This window comes from Hylobates moloch, unplaced genomic scaffold (assembly GCF_009828535.3).
Source record: "Hylobates moloch isolate HMO894 unplaced genomic scaffold, HMol_V3 SCAFFOLD_43, whole genome shotgun sequence".
Lineage (NCBI taxonomy): Eukaryota > Metazoa > Chordata > Mammalia > Primates > Hylobatidae > Hylobates > Hylobates moloch.
In genome coordinates, this window is record NW_026652318.1 from 383,982 (window position 1) to 401,193 (window position 17,212).

Genomic DNA, 17,212 nt, shown 5'->3' on the forward strand with positions numbered 1-17,212 from the left:
TCACTATAGATTAGCCTGCATTTTTGGGATATGTAGATATATTCTGAAATACTGTATGTTCTGAAAATACACTATATATATATGATTCTGAAGTCATACAGTATATTCTTTTTTTGGTCTGGTATCTTTTACTCAGCATAATTACTTTAGATTCATCCAGGTTGTACCTTATTGATAGTTCATTCATTTTATTGCTGAGTAGTATTCCATTGTACAGATACACTACAATCTGTTCATCCATTCATCTGTTGGTTAACATTTAGGTTGTTGTCTATATTTTGGCTATTACAAATTAAGCTGCTCTCAATACCTGTGTACAAGTTTTTGTATTGATACATGGTTTCATTTGTCTTGGGTAAATACATAGGCATGAAATGGCTGGGTAACAAGGTAGGTATATAACTTTTAAAGAAACGTCCAAACTGTTTTTCTAATAAGTTGTACTATTTGACATGCCTACCAGTAGATTATAAGAGTTAAAGTTCCTCCATATCTTTGTAATAAACTTGATACTTTCAGGTTTTAAGTTTTTACATATTCTAAAAATGTATAGTAGTATCTCATTGTGGTTTTAGTTTGCATTTCCCTAATGAGTAATGATACCGAGCATCACTTTATGTGCTTATTTTTTTGGTCATTTGTATATATTTGGTGTTGTCTATTCAAGTCTTTTGTTCATTTTTTATTAGGATGTTTATGTTCATATAACTGAGTTTCTAAATATCATTGTATATTATAGAAAAACTCCTTTATTATATAGATCCTTTGCAAATATATTATTCCAGTCTGTGGTTTTTAGTTTCATTCTCTTAAAGTGTCTTTTGAAGAACACGTTTTTAATTTTGATGAAGTTGAATTATCTATTTTATCTGTTGAATGTCATTGATTTTTATGTTAAACTAATCCTATATTCTTACGATAAACTCCACTTATTCATGATTTATTTCCTTTTTATATGTTATCTTGATTTTAGCCCCTCCAATTTGCTAAAATTTTGTTTAGAAGTTTTGTATCAATACTCATTAGGAATGTTGGTCTGTTAATTTTCTTGTTATGTCTTTGTCAGGTTTTGTTATCAGAGTAATACTGGCTTCATAAATTAAGATGGGAACTTTTCTTTCTTATTCAATTTTCAGGAAGAGTTTGAGTATAAATAGTATTATTTTTTCCTTAAATGCTTGGTAAAATTCACCAGTAAAACCTCTGGGCTGGAAGTTTTCTTTTTTTTTTTTTTTCCACAAACACAAACATGTATTTTGTTCCCGGGGTGGAGAGAAGGGTGCGTTTGTGTGTATTTACTTTTACTTTGAACCAGACTTAATTACAAATTTAAAATTAACTGACATTCTCTTTAAATATGCTTACTTCAGTGTACCTTACCAAAGGACAAAGAGCCCACAGTTGAAGCCTATTCGCTCAACTTATCCCTGAATGGGAGAAGCATCTACTAAAGCAATCTAAGTTATAACCATTCTAGTTTTCCATGCCAGATTTGGATGCTTAAGCTTTAGAAACATAGCTACTGTTTTCCCATATTTTCTGTAAAGGACATGTGTCCTCTCTAGAAGGAAAGCTTACTTCAGATTTGAACATCTCCATTTGGAGAACTTTTGGACAGAAACACAACTTTCTAGAGTTTTTTTTTTTTATCTTTAAAACCAGAATAGAAAATTTTAATGACCAAGAATTTGCAGAAAACACATTGATAACACATCTCCTAGAGATAAATCAATTTCAGTAAATTTGACATATATATCTATTTTTAAATATCTATTTTTATATTTTAGAAAATATGTTCTAGTATTTTTTTCTTTTTTCTTTTTTTTCTATATGTCAAATGGTAATTTTTTTTATTATACTTTAAGTTTTAGGCTACATGTGCACAATGTACAGGTTTGTTACATATGTATACATGTGCCATGTTGGTGTGCTGCACCCATTAACTCATCATTTAGCATTAGGTATATCTCCTAATGCTGTCCCTCCCCTCTCCTCCCACCCCACAACAGTCCCTGGAGTGTGATGTTCCCCTTCCTGTGTCCATGTGTTCTCATTGTTCAATTCCCACCTATGAGTGAGAACATGTGGTGTTTGGTTTTTTGTCCTTGCGATAGTTTACTGAGAATGATGGTTTCCAGTTTCATCCATGTCCCTACAAAGGACATGAATTCATCATTTTTTATGGCTGCATAGTATTCCATGGTGTATATGTGCCACATTTTCTTAATCCAGTCTATTGTTTTTGGACATTTGGGTTGGTTCCAAGTCTTTGCTATTGTGAATAGTGCCACAATAAACATATGTGTGCATGTGTCTTTATAGCAGCATGATTTATAGTCCTTTGGGTATATACCCAGTAATGGGATGGCTGGGTCAAATGGTATTTCTAGTTCTAGATCCCGGAGGAATCGCCACACTGACTTCCACAATGGTTGAACTAGTTTACACTCCCACCAACAGTGTAAAAGTGTTCCTATATCTCCACATCCTCTCCAGCAGCTGTTGTTTCCTGACTTTTTAATGATCACCATTCTAACTGGCATGAGATGGTATCTCATTGTGGTTTTGATTTGCATTTCTCTGATGGCCAGTGATGATGAGCATTTTTTCATGTGTTATTTGGCTGCATAAATGTCTTCTTTTGAGAAGTGTCTGTTCATGTCCTTTGCCCACTTTTTGATGGTGTTGTTTTTTTCTTGTAAATTTGTTTGAGTTCAGTGTAGATTCTGGATATTAGCCCTTTGTGAAATGAGTAGGTTGTGAAAATTTTCTCCCATTTTGTAGGCTGCCTGTTCACTCTGATGGTAGTTTCTTTTGCTGTGCAGAAGCTCTTTAGTTTAATTAGATCCCATTTGTCAATTTTGGCTTTTGTTGCCATTGGTTTTGGTGTTTTAGACATGAAGTCCTTGCCCATGCCTATGTCCTGAATGGTATTGCCTAGGTTTTCTTCTAGGGTTTTTATGGTTTTAGGTCTAACATTTAAGTCTTTAATCCATCTTGAATTAATTTTTGTATAAGGTGTAAGGAAGGGATCCAGTTTCAGCTTTCTACATATGGCTAGCCAGTTTTCCCAGCACCATTTATTAAATAGGGAATCCTTATCCCGTTGCTTGTTTTTGTCAGGTTTGTCAAAGATCAGATAGTTGTAGATATGCGGCATTATTTCTGAGGGCTCTGTTCTGTTCCATTGATCTATGTCTCTGTTTTGGTACCAGTACCATGCTGTTTTGGTTACTGTAGCCTTGTAGTATAGTTTAAAGTCAGGTAGCGTGATGCCTCCAGCTTTGTTCTTTTGGCTTAAGATTGACTTGGTGATGTGGGCTCTTTTTTGGTTCCATATGAACTTTAAAGTAGTTTTTTCCAATTCTGTGAAGAAAGTCTTTGGTAGCTTGATGGGGATGGCATTGAATCTATAAATTACCTTGGGCAGTATGGCCATTTTCACGATATTGATTCTTTGGGCTGGAAGTTTTCTTTGTGAGAAGATTTTAAATTACAAATTCAATTTCTTTAAAAGATACAGAACTATTCGTGTTATCCATTTCTTCTTTAGTGAGCTTTGGTAGTTTGTTTAAAAAATTTTGTCCATTTCATCAGAGTTGTCAAAATTAATTACATAAAGCTGTTCATAATATTTATTATAAAGCTGTTCATATTTCTGTATTATCATCTAAATATCTGAGAGATCTGTAGTAGTATCATCCCTCTTATTTCTGATATTAGTAGTTTCTGACTTCTCTTTTTTATTCCTGATTAGTCTACCTTGAGGTTTATTAATTTTATTGATCTCAAAGAAACAAATTTTTGTTTCACTGATATTGTCTATTATTTTTCTGTTTTCCATTGATTACAACTCTGATATTTTTTACTTCCTTCTGCCTATCTTGGAAATTTTTTTCCTTGCTTCTTTTTCTAATTTCCTAAAGTGGAAGCTGAAACCTTTTTTTCTTTTTTCACACAGACATTTGTCCCTAAGTTTTTCTTTGGTGACATCTCATAAATTTTGATGTTTTCATTTTCATTTAGTTCAAAATAATTTCTAATTTCCCTTTTGATATTTTATTTGATCACTGTCTTATTTAGCATTGTTACATAATTTACAAATATTTAGGGGACTGTCAAGATAATTTTCTGTATTTGATTTCTACGTTAATTACACTGTGACCAGAGAACATACAGTACTTTGTAGTATTTAAATCCTTTAAAATTTCTTTGGTTTTATTTCATGTCCCAATCATACAGTCTGTCTCAGTGAGTAATCTGTATAACCATGGGGGGAAAATGTGTATTCTGCTGTTGTTGGGTGAAATGTATAAATATCAATTATGTTAATTGATTACAAAGTTCAAGTCTTCTATAGCCTACTGATTGTCCTATTACTTGTTTTATCAGCTATTAAGAGGGGGTATTGACATCTTTAACAATAATTGTGAATTTGCCTACTTCTTGGAATTCCATCCAGTTTTTGCTTCCTGTATTTTTAAGGTCTGTTATTAGATGTGCAAATATTTAGAAGCGTTATGTCCTCCTGATGAATTGACCTACTTACCATTATAAAATGAACTTCTTTACTTCTGGTAATATTTTTTTGTTCCAAAATCTACTTTGTAAACCCATTACAGCTTTCTGATTTGGGTCAGTGTGGTATGTCTTTTCCCATTTTTTTATTTTTGACCTCATATATCTTTATATTTAAAATATGTTTCCTGCAGGGAGCATATATCTAAATCTTACTTTCTTATACAATCTGATAATCTCTGCATTTTAATTAGAATGTTTAGACAATTTACATTTAATTTAATCATTGATATGGTTAGGCTTAAATCTACCATTTTGCCATTTCTTTCCTATTTTTCCCATCTGTTTTTTCTTCCCTTTCCCTTCTTTCTGTTTTCTTTTGGATTTTGCATGTTTTATGATTCAATTTTATCTTTTTTGTTGGCTTATTAGCTATAACTCTTTGTTTAGTTTTATTTTAGTGGTTGCTATAGGGTTAATAATAGGCATTTTTAGCTTATCACAGTTGTGATAGGCTGAATAATTGCCTCCAAAGATGTCCATATCTGAATCTGTGAGTATGTTTCCTTATATGGGAAAAGGGACTTTGTAGATGTGATAAAGTTAAGGATCTTGAGGTGAGGAGATTATTTTGAATTATCTGGATGGGCCAGAGGGTTAGTGTGGGGGAAGGTTATATGACAATGAAAGCAGAGATTGGATTCATGTGGCCAGGAGCTAAGGAATGCTGACAACTTGTAACAAATGGAAGATGTAAGGAATGTCTTCTCTGGATCCTGCAGAGGGAACCAGCCCTGCTGACACCTTGATTTCAGCCCCTTAAGATTCATTTGAACTTCTGACCTCCAGAACTGTAAGAGAATAAATTTGTGTTATTTTAAGCCACTAAATTTGTGGTCATTTGTTATAGCAGCAATAGGAAACTAATACAATGGTCTTCCTATAAGTGGTATTGTACAGCTTCAGCAATAATATGAGAATATCATGATAGTAACTTGATCAAGCTAAGGAGCAGCTGTCAATGGAAATAAAGTAGCACTTCACCTGGTTTTCAAAATGCCAGGATCATAGAATAAATGTGTCTAGTCACGTGCTTGTTAGAAGTATCCAGAGAGCCTAACAATTTGATCCACTTAATTTCTTAAATTAGGTTTCTTGTTGGAAAAGAAGTCTTATTGATTAGAAAATCCAAATGAGCATCTCCTGATAGTGCCTGTGAATACATTAGAAGCTACCTTTACTATAAAGTAGATGGTACTGAATATTTGAGATGCTTGAATTTCAGTCTCCCTGGATATAGTTATAATTTTGATACCATAAAAAGTAGAATCCATTCCAAATGCATTCCTCTGATGGACTCAGTACATGGAACTCATGTTAAATGTAACCTTTTGGAAGAAAAACTTAATAAGTCTAGTAGATTATAGCAGCTAAAATATAGTAAGCTAGGATGCAAACAATGTTAATGAAGTGATAATTATTCACTGAATTTTCAAGGAATTATGAAGTTCTTTATGACATTTCAAACAAAGTATATGGTGTTTTGAGTAAATTGTTATAAAAATATAAATTTGTATCTGTGATGGTAATTTTGCCTGATATTATGGTTACAGAAATGAGAAGGGCTTTTATACCTCTTTGATTCCCTGCTGAGCCTCCATTCCTGACTCTAAGAAATCTTCAGTGAGACTCTTTAATGGAATAAAGCAGAAAGAATAATTATACATGATGTTATATGCACTCATTGTTCTTGATTAGAATGGAATGGGCAGTGAGTAACGCATACAGGAATGATTATATGTGTGAAAAAGATAATCTAGATTCCAAAAATAAAAATCACACTTGTACAGTACAACCATGGGGCTGCTCACAGATTGTTCAAGATCATAAAACAATCTTAGGACATTGATAAAGAGAAAACAATCTTGTGTTGAAAAAAAACTATGAAGAACCAACTCTGACTCAAGTAGGACTTTTTTGCTAGAAATTTAGAGGAATTATGGGAAATAAAATATTTATTGTAAAGGCATATCCAAGTAGCTGAAAATGTATAGCTATTTAGGTATCTAACTTCTTTTTCTAGAACCAGTTCAAGAGATGTTGATGTTTTAGAATTATAGGGAACAACACAGATTTAGATCCTAAATTTAAATTTTACTAAGAATCTAATAAAGAAGATTACCACTAGAATCCAGGAGTTCTCATTGTACTCCTAGGTCTGATTTTTGAAAGTCAAAAGCTCTCTGGCCTGAAAGAAAAACTGGAGCTTCCCAGTTTTAAATTCCATGATCAGTTGTTTGACAGAAATTAAATTCATTCCCATCCATGCATGCATCTATCCCTACAGCAAATATTGAGTGCTGACTATGTGTCTGGCACTGTTTTATTCTCTGGGGATATAGTGGTTCTTTCTTTTCATTCCTTAGAAATACGTTAATACAACTCCCTCCGTTTTAGAAGAAATGAAGACCTGAGTGATAAATGACTATGTGAGGTGACATGATTCACAAGTGACAAAGCTAGCTGAAGCTTATGCCAGCCAGCAGTATGTCATGCTGTCTTTGCTTTGCATATCTTAGACGGAGGTGTGGCTATTGACATTCTACCCTGCAATTTCACCAGATAGCTTTAAAATTAAAATTTTTGGAGTTGCCACAATTAGGACTTATTCACAATTAAGAGTATTTATTTTAAAAACTTTATTAAATTATTGGACCAAAAGGAAAATGAGAATCTAATTTCTTATGTACATGCGAATCCAGATTCCCTTAATTGCAGTTAAAAACATAACTGCAAACAAATGTCAAACTATAATGCCAAAATGACAGTTTTAAATTCTGTTTCACAAGTTGTTCTTTTAGAGATGTCTTCACATTGTCAATCAAAGAGATAACTGATTTTGCCACAACTCCTGCCTCTGTTAAAAGCAGTGAGTGTGTGATAACATAAGAAGCTTGGCAAGCCTCTTCTTCTGAGAGCTGTTGATGGATAGGAAATCAGAGAAAGAGGTGAGTCTTGGAGAAAAAACCTGATAACCATTTGACCCAGCCATCCCATTACTGGGTATATACCCAAAGGACCATAAATCATGCTGCTATAAAGACACATGCACACGTATGTTTATTGCGGCACTATTCACAATAGCAAAGACTTGGAACCAACCCAAATGTCCAACAACAATAGACTGGATTAAGAAAATGTGGCACATATACACCATGGAATACTATGCAGCCATAAAAAATGATGAGTTCGTGTCCTTTGTAGGGACATGGATGAAACTGGAAAACATCATTCTCAGTAAACTATCGCAAGGACAAAAAACCAAACACCGCATGTTCTCACTCATAGGTGGGAATTGAACAATGAGAACTCATGGACACAGGAAGGGGAACATCACATTCCGGGTACTGTTGTGGGGTGGGGGGTGGGGGGGGGGCGGGGACAGCATTAGGAGATATACCTAATGCTAAATGACGAGCTAATGGGTGCAGGAAATCAACATGGCACATGGATACATATGTAACAAACCTGCACATTGTGCACATGTACCCTAAAACCTAAAGTATAATAAAAAAAAAAAAAAGAAAAAACCTGATAAGATTTATTGTTTTCAATTATTACTTAGAACATTTCATAATGCTTTATACTAACAGATTAGCATCTGTATTAGTATGTTTTAACACTGCTATAAAGACATACCTGAGACCGGGTAATTTACGAAGGAAAGAGGTTTAATTGACTCAAAGTTCAGCATGGCTAGGGAAGGCCTCAGGAAACTTATGGCAAATCACGGCAGAAGACGAAGAGGAAGCAAGGCACATTCTTTACAATGTAGCAGGAAGGAGATGTGCCAAGAAAAGGGGGGAAGAGCCCCTTATAAAACCATTAGATGTATGAGAACTCACTCACTATTACAAGAACAGCATGGGGGAAACTGCCTGCACGATTCAATTACCTCCACCTATTCTCTCCCTTGACACATGGAGATAATGGGAATTACAATTCAAGATGAGATTTGGGTGGGGACACAAAGTCTAACCATATCAGCATCCAAATGGAATCACTCCAAGGATTAATCTTTACGACTGTATGAGTAAAGCAGATAATAATGAATTCAACAGATATTTACTGAATATCTTACATGGCCGGTGCAGGGAATAGAAATTAATAAGATGTGGTGCTTTAAGGGGTTAGCAATCTAAAGAAAGATGAAAGAGAGGAAACTAATACTTTCTGAGTACCTACAACCTACCAGGCACAATATTTTAAAATTCTTAAGAAGATAGCTATTATTAAAATGCCCACGTTACAGATAGGGAAAAGAAGCCTTAATTGCCCAAGCTTAACAGTGGTCAAGTTGGGATTTACTCTATGTTTACCTAATTCTAAAGTCCATTCTTTTTATATTAAGAATGGACTTTATCTTGCATCACTTCTTAATCCTTTGTCATATCTAATACTAGATATAGCTAATCACTAGTCATTGCTTCTAGAATTTATGAAAATATAACAAGCCTCAATGAAATAAGTAAACACTTAGTTTACATTTTTAGAATGTAGTTGTGAATTATTTTTATTCTATTTTCCATCTGAAGATATAGCTTTACTTCTTATTCTACCAAGGCATTAGAAAGCAGAGGACACCATCCCATATTTATTGAGTGAAGAGAAGAATACTGACGGGGTTGAGGGTGAACAAGAAATTGAGAGGAGAGGAGAAGGGACACAAAAAGAGCATTGCTTTCTGCAGGGCTGTGAGTCTCCTAAAGACTCAGTGTTACAACATGGTTCAGAAAGATGTCACACTGAGAAACGATGACAAAACTTAGCCCTTCAAGACAAATACTTAGGGAATTGTGCAAACAGTAGAGAAGAGAACATGAGTTATAAGGTCAGACCCAACAGAGCTTGATTTCTGTCTTTGCCAATGATGTCACCCTGAGCAAGAAATTTAGCCTCAGTTAAATTAACATCAATGTCCTCATCTCCAAAATGTGGAAAATGACACCTCCTTCACCAGTGAGGCAGGTGTGGCAGGCCGCAGCTCTGCTAGCCAGTGCCCTTGTGCAAATTTGGAAATGGCTTTCTTCTGGGTTGGTGAATTAGAAAAAGTGCTCCCTCGGTCTGAGGCAAGACCTATGGACACCGGGCTTGGTAACGAGAGATGGCAAACTTATGCAAGAAAAGTGAACCCCTTCCTCTGGCAAGTAGCTATGATGGCAGAGCCCAGGCTGGCCTCCTGTCCCCCTTAGCCCTTCCACTGAGCCTCACAAAATGGTGCATGGCATTGTGCACAGGGTGCCGTGAAGGCAAGATAAGATAATGTCTACAGAAGCACTTAGAGGGCTCCTCATTGTGAAACCTGTGGATAGGTGAAAGAGCTTGAGAAAGGGAAAGGAAAACGGGAGGGGAGAAAAAGGGAGGGAAGGAGAGAGGAGACAGAAGGAGGGATAGAGAGAAAATGAGAAAGCAGGTATGTTTAATCATGAGGTCCTGCCATATATTTGAAAACAGGAGACTCTACGAACCTCTTGAAATAAGGTGCTGGGTTTTGTGTATACTTTTCTGAAGTGAGTGTATTGTCTGTCTGTTCTCATGCTGCTATAAAGAACTGCCTGAGACTGGGTAATTTATAAAGGAAAGAGGTTTAACTGACTCACAGTTCCACATTGCTGGGGAGGCCTCTGGAAACTTACAATCATGGAGTAAGGCAAAGGAGAAGCAGACACCTTCTTCACCGGGCGGCAGGATGGAGTGAGTGCTGGGCAAAGGGGGAAAAGCCCCTTATAAAACCATCAGATCTCGTGAGAACTCACTCACTATCACAAGAACTACATGGGGGTAACTGCCCCCATGATTCAATCACCACCACTGGGTCCCTCCCATGACACACGGGGATTATGAGAACTACAATTCAAGATGAAATTTGGGTGGGGACACAGCCAAACCATATCAGTGAGGGTTCATAGCTTTTGACTAAAAAGAAAAAGATGAAGGACAGAGGAGAGGCCAAAAGAGAAGTTAATGTAATGCAGGTGAGGGTGAGGGAAGTGGATAAAACCCTTCCCTGTAGCCTAAAAATTATGCTTTATGGAGAATTGGGGACAATTTAGTAAACTGCATGTAAGATATATAAGTATCTTAATACTTAATACAGAGCCAAACAGATGCAGATGTATATTATTTATATCTCAGAATAATTTACACATAAGCAACTTGCACCTAACTTTAATTATGACTAAGCTTTTCCTCTAACAACACTCTTCATTATTCCCATCATGTTATGGGCAAATTGATCACAATAAATCTTTTTCTGTATTTTTTCTTGGAGTTTACCAAGATAAAGATAATACAGCATCTAAGAATGCAAAGGGTATGAGAGCTATTATAAACAGTGTGTGTTCTGGCTGTATGGTTGTAGGCCACATGCCGGTGTAAGCGAATTTCTCCAAGTGCCATATGTAGGCAGTCTTCAAGCTTAAACACATATGTCCTTATAAAATATATTTGTACATTTGTTATAGAGAATTCAGGACATTTCTTACGATAGAAATAGTTTTCCCTAAGGATGGAATTAGGTGCCCCCGTCAGCCCACAGGACACTTTTTAACCCACAATATGCCCGAAGGAGAAGGAGTGTTGCACATTCACAGTTCTGGGCAGAGTTCTGGCCTTGGCCACCAAGACCTTGTGTCCCAGTAGGATGGGAGCTGAGGGCTGTCTTTACAAGAATTTAAAAAACGGCCACACTTTTCTCTGACATCATCCTTATGCCTTGCTGCATCCCTCTCCATCCATAAAGGAAACCCCTTTCACCAGTCCCAGTGTGTCCATGACCAAGCTGGCCAGACTGTCTTCACCTGCAGAATCCCATGATTCGAGAAGACCTTTCTTTTCCTTTCATTGAAGATTCTTCTCTACCTTCCACTTCCTCAGCTGAGTGTGGGGAAGCAAGCAATGCCCAAATAAATAGATTTGTACTAATCAATGAACTATTTCCTAGTTACTAACTTCCTTATTTCTCCAAATTCAGAAGTTCTGCTAGTTTTTTTCTAGGGTCACCTCTGGCTTTTTACATCGTTTTCTCCTCTTCTGAAACTACACAGCTTCTAAACTGCACAATTTGTGACCTGAGCAAGGGCTCTGCTCTCCTGAGGGGTCAGGGAGGAAGGTTGGTGTGTATCTGACACTGCTTGGATTTACGAAAGCACACCCAGTCAGTGGGAGTGAATGGGGTTCTGGCCTTTGGTGAGCACATCTGGTAGCCTACTTCGTTGCAATACTTCCATAGCAGTGGTTTGGTACTTTGCCAAGTGGCAGATTCCTAGGCACTACCCAGACCTACTGAACCAGAATCTCCTAGGGTATTATCAAGCATCTCTATATTAAAAGTGTTTCCTGAGCCCAGCTGCTTCTTTTGGAGGGACGTTCACACCTCCAACTGCTTAAGGAAATTTCTTATTTAAAAGTCCCATTGGTGCTTCAAATCAAAGCTTTAAGAGCAAACTTGCTAAGCTGAGACAGGGTCAGTTTTCTGAAGGAAAAAAGTAGAAAGAGGAAAGTCAAGTTCAAGTGTGAATTTTAAGGAATGTCTGCGATCAGGTGATCACAGGAGGGAAGGGGAAAGAACCAAAACAGGGCTAGAAAAGAGACCGAATAACAGGTTGCCCTAGAGCCAAAACACCAGCGTTTCAAGACAAGTTAGGACAGTAATGTCAAATGTTCTGAAGGTCATTTGTTCTTCAGAATATCTTTTTTTTGTTTGTTTTTAAATGGAGTTTTGCTCTTGTCGTCCAGGCTGGAGTGCAATGGTGCGGTCTCGGCTCACTTCAACCTCCGCCTCCCAGGTTCAGATGATTCTCCTGCCTCAGCCTCCCAGGTAGCTGGGATTACAGACACCCGCCACCATGCTCAGCTAATTTTTGTACTTTTAGAAGAGATGGGGTTTCACTATGTTGGCCAGGCTGTTTGCAAACCACTGACCTTAGATGATCCATCCACCTCGGCCTCCCAGAGTGCTGGAATCACAGGCATGAGCCACCGTGCCTGGCTGAGAAGATCTTTTTAACCCTTAGGCTCACCATGTAAGCCGTGGCTATTTTACTACTACCCACTTGACATAGACACTTAACCCAACAGAAACTGACAGGGGGTAGGAGCTGGAGATTCTCATATTTCTCATATCTCTTAGGCTTCACTACCTATAAAATCCTTTATCAAAACAGTAAATGTCCTGACTTGCTCCCATTGCCAATACCTTCTCTGTCCAGCACCCAGAATGATCTTTCTACAGTGTCACTCTTCTGCTTAAATACCTTCAATGGTTCTCTTCATTGTGCTGAAAACAGCACCCAAACTCCCAAAGGCCTGCAAGTCCCTGCATGATGTGACCCTGCCTGCATCACTCATACTTACTATGCCACAGCCATGCTACCCTGCTGTCCTTTCCCAGAACTCACCAATTTGTCTTTTGCTTGTAAAGTTCCTCCCTGGCTCTTGGCCTGGTAACTTCCACTGGTCTTCCTTCAGGAAACGGGCAGAGTATCATCTTCAAAGTCACTTTTATGACCACCCTAGCCAAAGCAGGCACCTCTTCTATCAATTTCTACTACTTCATATCCATTATCACAATTTATAATTATTCTAGTCAGTTCTCTACTTTTTTGTTTTACTGTTTGTCTCTACCCTTAAAATATAAGCTATGTACTATGTACCCAGGGTACAAAGTACCTGGCATATAATAAATGCCCAATAAATAATTGACAGATTGGCTGAATTACCCAAAATGATCCATTCATTCACTCACTCAACAAATATTTATTGAGTGGATATGTGTGGCAGGCTCTGGGTAGTTAGAGGACAAGGCAGACAAAATCTGAAAGTAGCCTAGAAAAAAGAAGAAGGCAATGCTTATGTTTAGGAGTAACCCTGTGATTACATGATAACTTACTGGTCTACAAACACATTTTTAAAAAATTTATTTATTTATTTATTTATTTTGAGACAGAGTCTCACTCTGTTGCCCAGGCTGGACAATGGCGTGATCTCAGCTGACTGCAATCTTTGCCTCCCAGGTTCAAGTGATTCTTGTGCCTCAGCCTCCTGAGTAGCTGGGATTATAGGCATGAGCCACCATGCCCGGCTAATTTTGGTAGTTTTAGTAGAGATGGGGTTTCGCCATTTTGGCCAGGCTAGTCTTAAACTGCTGGCCTCAAGTGATCTGCCTGCCTTGGCCTCCCAAAATACTGGGTTTACAGGTGTGAGCCACCGTGTCTGTCATTTTTATTTTTATTATGTGACAGATATCATGTCTGTAAACTTAGTGTCACCAATTACTAAGTAAATGTATATTCTGGATAGACTAAAGCGAGAGAATAAAGAAGGTACAAGGGCAGTAATACAAGAAAAAAAAGAAAGGAAAAGAAGAAGAATAGGAGTTAGGTCAGTGATGTCACTATTCTCTGAAAGCTGATAGAAACTGTCCTTCTCAATCAACATTTAGAGGGTAAGATTATAGTCATAATAATTTTTTTAAAAATATGGCAAAACATATACATCCAAGTGTATGCTATTTCAAAGCAACTCCCCAAGAAAGCTATATATATATTCTACTGAGGTTGCTAATCCTCAGAGCATTCATAAAACTCCCTTCTTCAAGCTGCAGTCAGAGATAATTTATTAAGCATAGAAAAAAGGGAAAAATTTACTTTATTTTTGATCCCCAATAGTATTTCCCAGATTGATTTCCCATCATATTCACTGGACTTATTTTCACTGGACCTATCTGAGACTGTTTCAAATATCCAACGTATTCTTAAAGGATAAAGATCTGTCATACTGACGAGAGTCTAAAACATGTGCTTAAGCCAGTCCTTGGAGAAGAGTTCCAGAAACAATTAGACAAAGATAGGTTCTTCTCAATGACTTCAGTGAAGGAGACAGCATTCATCTGACTAAACATTAAGCCTAATTAATCTGGCACCATTGGAAATATGATATTCTGGGTAATATAGGAACTGCTCAGATAACCAAAGTTCTAAACCAAATACTTTGAAAATTTTTATTTATTCCATGGTGTCTTTTCAAAGATGTATGATGTGTGTCCTTTGTATAGAATACACAACCGATTTTAATCTTTCTGACTATATATGTTAGCATATATAGGTTTTATCTCTGCTTACACATGCTGAATCTTTCAACTATCATTCCTTTTTTTATTAATAAGCCTGGCTCTTATACATTTCATTGTTATAAAATTGCAGCTTCTAATAAATGGCAGAGGAGGTGGGGTGGAATAGTCAGGTAAGTAGAGGCTACACTTTCAGTGTTGAAGGGTGAAGAATAAATGGTGGGGGATATCAGCTCTGCAGTTGCTAACCTTATTCAATAAAATATAAGTAATTATAAAATCATCCCAGGATGGATGAGAGATAAGCCTTGTTTCCCTATGAACTACACAGACTTGCTGCTTGCCTGGTGTAGAAACAGATATGGTGCCCAGGGAACAGTGTTGGCAAGAAAGAGTTCTGAGACAAAAAAATCTAATTCTAAGATAACTGCTACCCACTCCCCTGGTCCCATCCTCAGACTCAGCAAACAGGTTTGCAAAGGAGAACTAAAAAAAAAAAAAGATTGTAACTCTTCTAAATTATATTCATAAAATAAAATATAAACTAAAATATAAAAATGATAGGAAGAATGAAAAACAAATAACCTATCATGTGCCTTCTGTGCACAGAAAATGATACAAAACAAAAATTCCTGCCCTTATGAAACTTGTGTTCTTAGTTAATATAATAATTATATCAGTAAATGTAAACGAAATAATCTCTAAAAGAAGCCCAGATTTTTAAATCAATGAAACAAACAAAAAAAACCCTAAGATTTGTGCTATATATCAGATATGCATTTAAAACAAAAGGATTCAGAAAGAATGGGCAGACATAGCAGGCAAATGAAAACAAAAAGAAAGCAAGCAAGGTTAAAATATTAATTACAGATAAGGTTAAAGACAAATTAACTAAACAAAAGTATCTTGGAAGCCTGGACCAATGTACTTCTTAGTATCCTCGATACCACCTAAGGAGGTATCTTTGCTTGTGCCATATCCTCCAACAAGATGTGCTGACAGACAACGAGGAGAGAAGAAAAGTAGGAGCCAATAAAAGGAAAAAGTGATATAAAAAGATGTTTTCTGTTGGAAAAATGATAGAATCCACCAATCACTGATCCAGCTGAAATTTAGTAGTACAAGTATCACACGTGGTCTGATTTTTTTTTTTTTTCAATAAGAATTTGACACCAAATGCAACTTGGGCTTCATTCCTACTTTCACCAACTGCAACTTTACCAAGTCATGTAACCAACTGGAGCTTCAGTCTAATCACTTGTAAAATGACGTGGTGGGATGCAATGACCTTGTAGGAGAAACATATCTTTAGTCCTGTGATTTCACTATTGTTATAATATGTCAGACACTGATGTTGCAAATATATATGGAATACTAACTTAAACATAAAATGTTTTTGTAAGAAATTATTGTTTACTGCACCTTTCATTTTTCAGTGTTAAAACCTCTTCCCTCGTCTGATTCAGAAGAGTTTTGGTTATCTCCAGTTCATTTTCTGCAAGGTTAATTCTTCTCTTTATGTCTTTTTCTTGCTTTTCTTTCGCAGTCAGCTCTTCCTGTAATGCTTTATATATCTGTTGACAAGTCATTAAAGAGTCTTCTTTTTCCTTAAGCAGCATAGTATGCCTAAAAAGAAATAGGAAAAAAACCCACCAACATGCATTATATACTACATTTTATATTTACCAAAGATGTATGAAGAGCTCATTTGAAATTATAGATTATAACTGTAACTTTAAAAAATTTAAATTTTTAAAAAAAGAATGGTTCTGTAATGTTAAAATTTTCCCATCTAGGCAGTGGCAACAGCAATAAACAACTGCAAGACAATATAAGCTTGAATTAGGTATTTTATATGTAAACAATAAGAAAATAAAAAAGATAAATGCCTTTTAAATAAAATGTTACTTAAATACAGTTTTAAGTTCAATTATTAAAAATATAAATTTAAAAATTGGTAATGCATACTGTGACTCAGAAATAATGGATTCAAACTTCAGTTTTTTAAGTTCTCTTTGACAGTCATCAGCTTCATTAGATTTATTCCTAAAATAATACAAAAGAAGTTAAAATATATTATTTCAAAATAAAGTATGTGCTTTTCTGTAGCATTATTTTACTCATCAATAGAAGAAATTTCTTAACATCTTCATATTATTATTTGTTTAAAGAAATAAACATTCAGTTTACTTCTATACTGGCAAACAAAGCTTCTGTCAGACTGATTTGCATGTAAATAAAAAGTATAAACTCTGCACAACACTAAAAAACAAAAACAAATAAACAAATATGTGAAGGTATTGGAAAGTGACTAAAAGCAGGGAGATTCTGGAGGAAAGTTGACACTTGGAATGAGGTGACAGCATGGGGTTGGGCTATTAAAAATAATTTTAAGCCTTGAGGGCAGCCCCCAGTCAGCATCCTGCAGGGGAACTAAAACTCTTATAGAAATCTTCAGTCTTTCTGGCCTATAGAACCAGAGGCCATGGTATTTGGGGCAACCACAGCTGTTGGAAAGTAAAGAAAGAATGCTGAAGAGGGAAGAGCCGGAGAAAGGGAGTCCCA

At 36.2% G+C, this 17,212-nt stretch overlaps 1 protein-coding gene across 6 annotated transcripts in view; it reads right to left on the reverse strand.

Annotated features, from left to right (window-relative positions):
- Positions 1 to 17,212, reverse strand: part of LOC116463588 (interaptin-like) — a 219,295-nt gene that overhangs the window by 41,678 nt on the left and 160,405 nt on the right. For all 6 annotated transcript variants that reach the window (XM_058434747.1, XM_058434745.1, XM_058434749.1 and 3 more), the window contains 2 exons: positions 16,616 to 16,693; positions 16,070 to 16,273 (listed from right to left, as the gene is read on the reverse strand). In XM_058434747.1, coding sequence (XP_058290730.1) covers positions 16,070 to 16,273; positions 16,616 to 16,693 — 282 coding nt within the window. The remainder of the gene's footprint in view (positions 1 to 16,069; positions 16,274 to 16,615; positions 16,694 to 17,212) is intronic.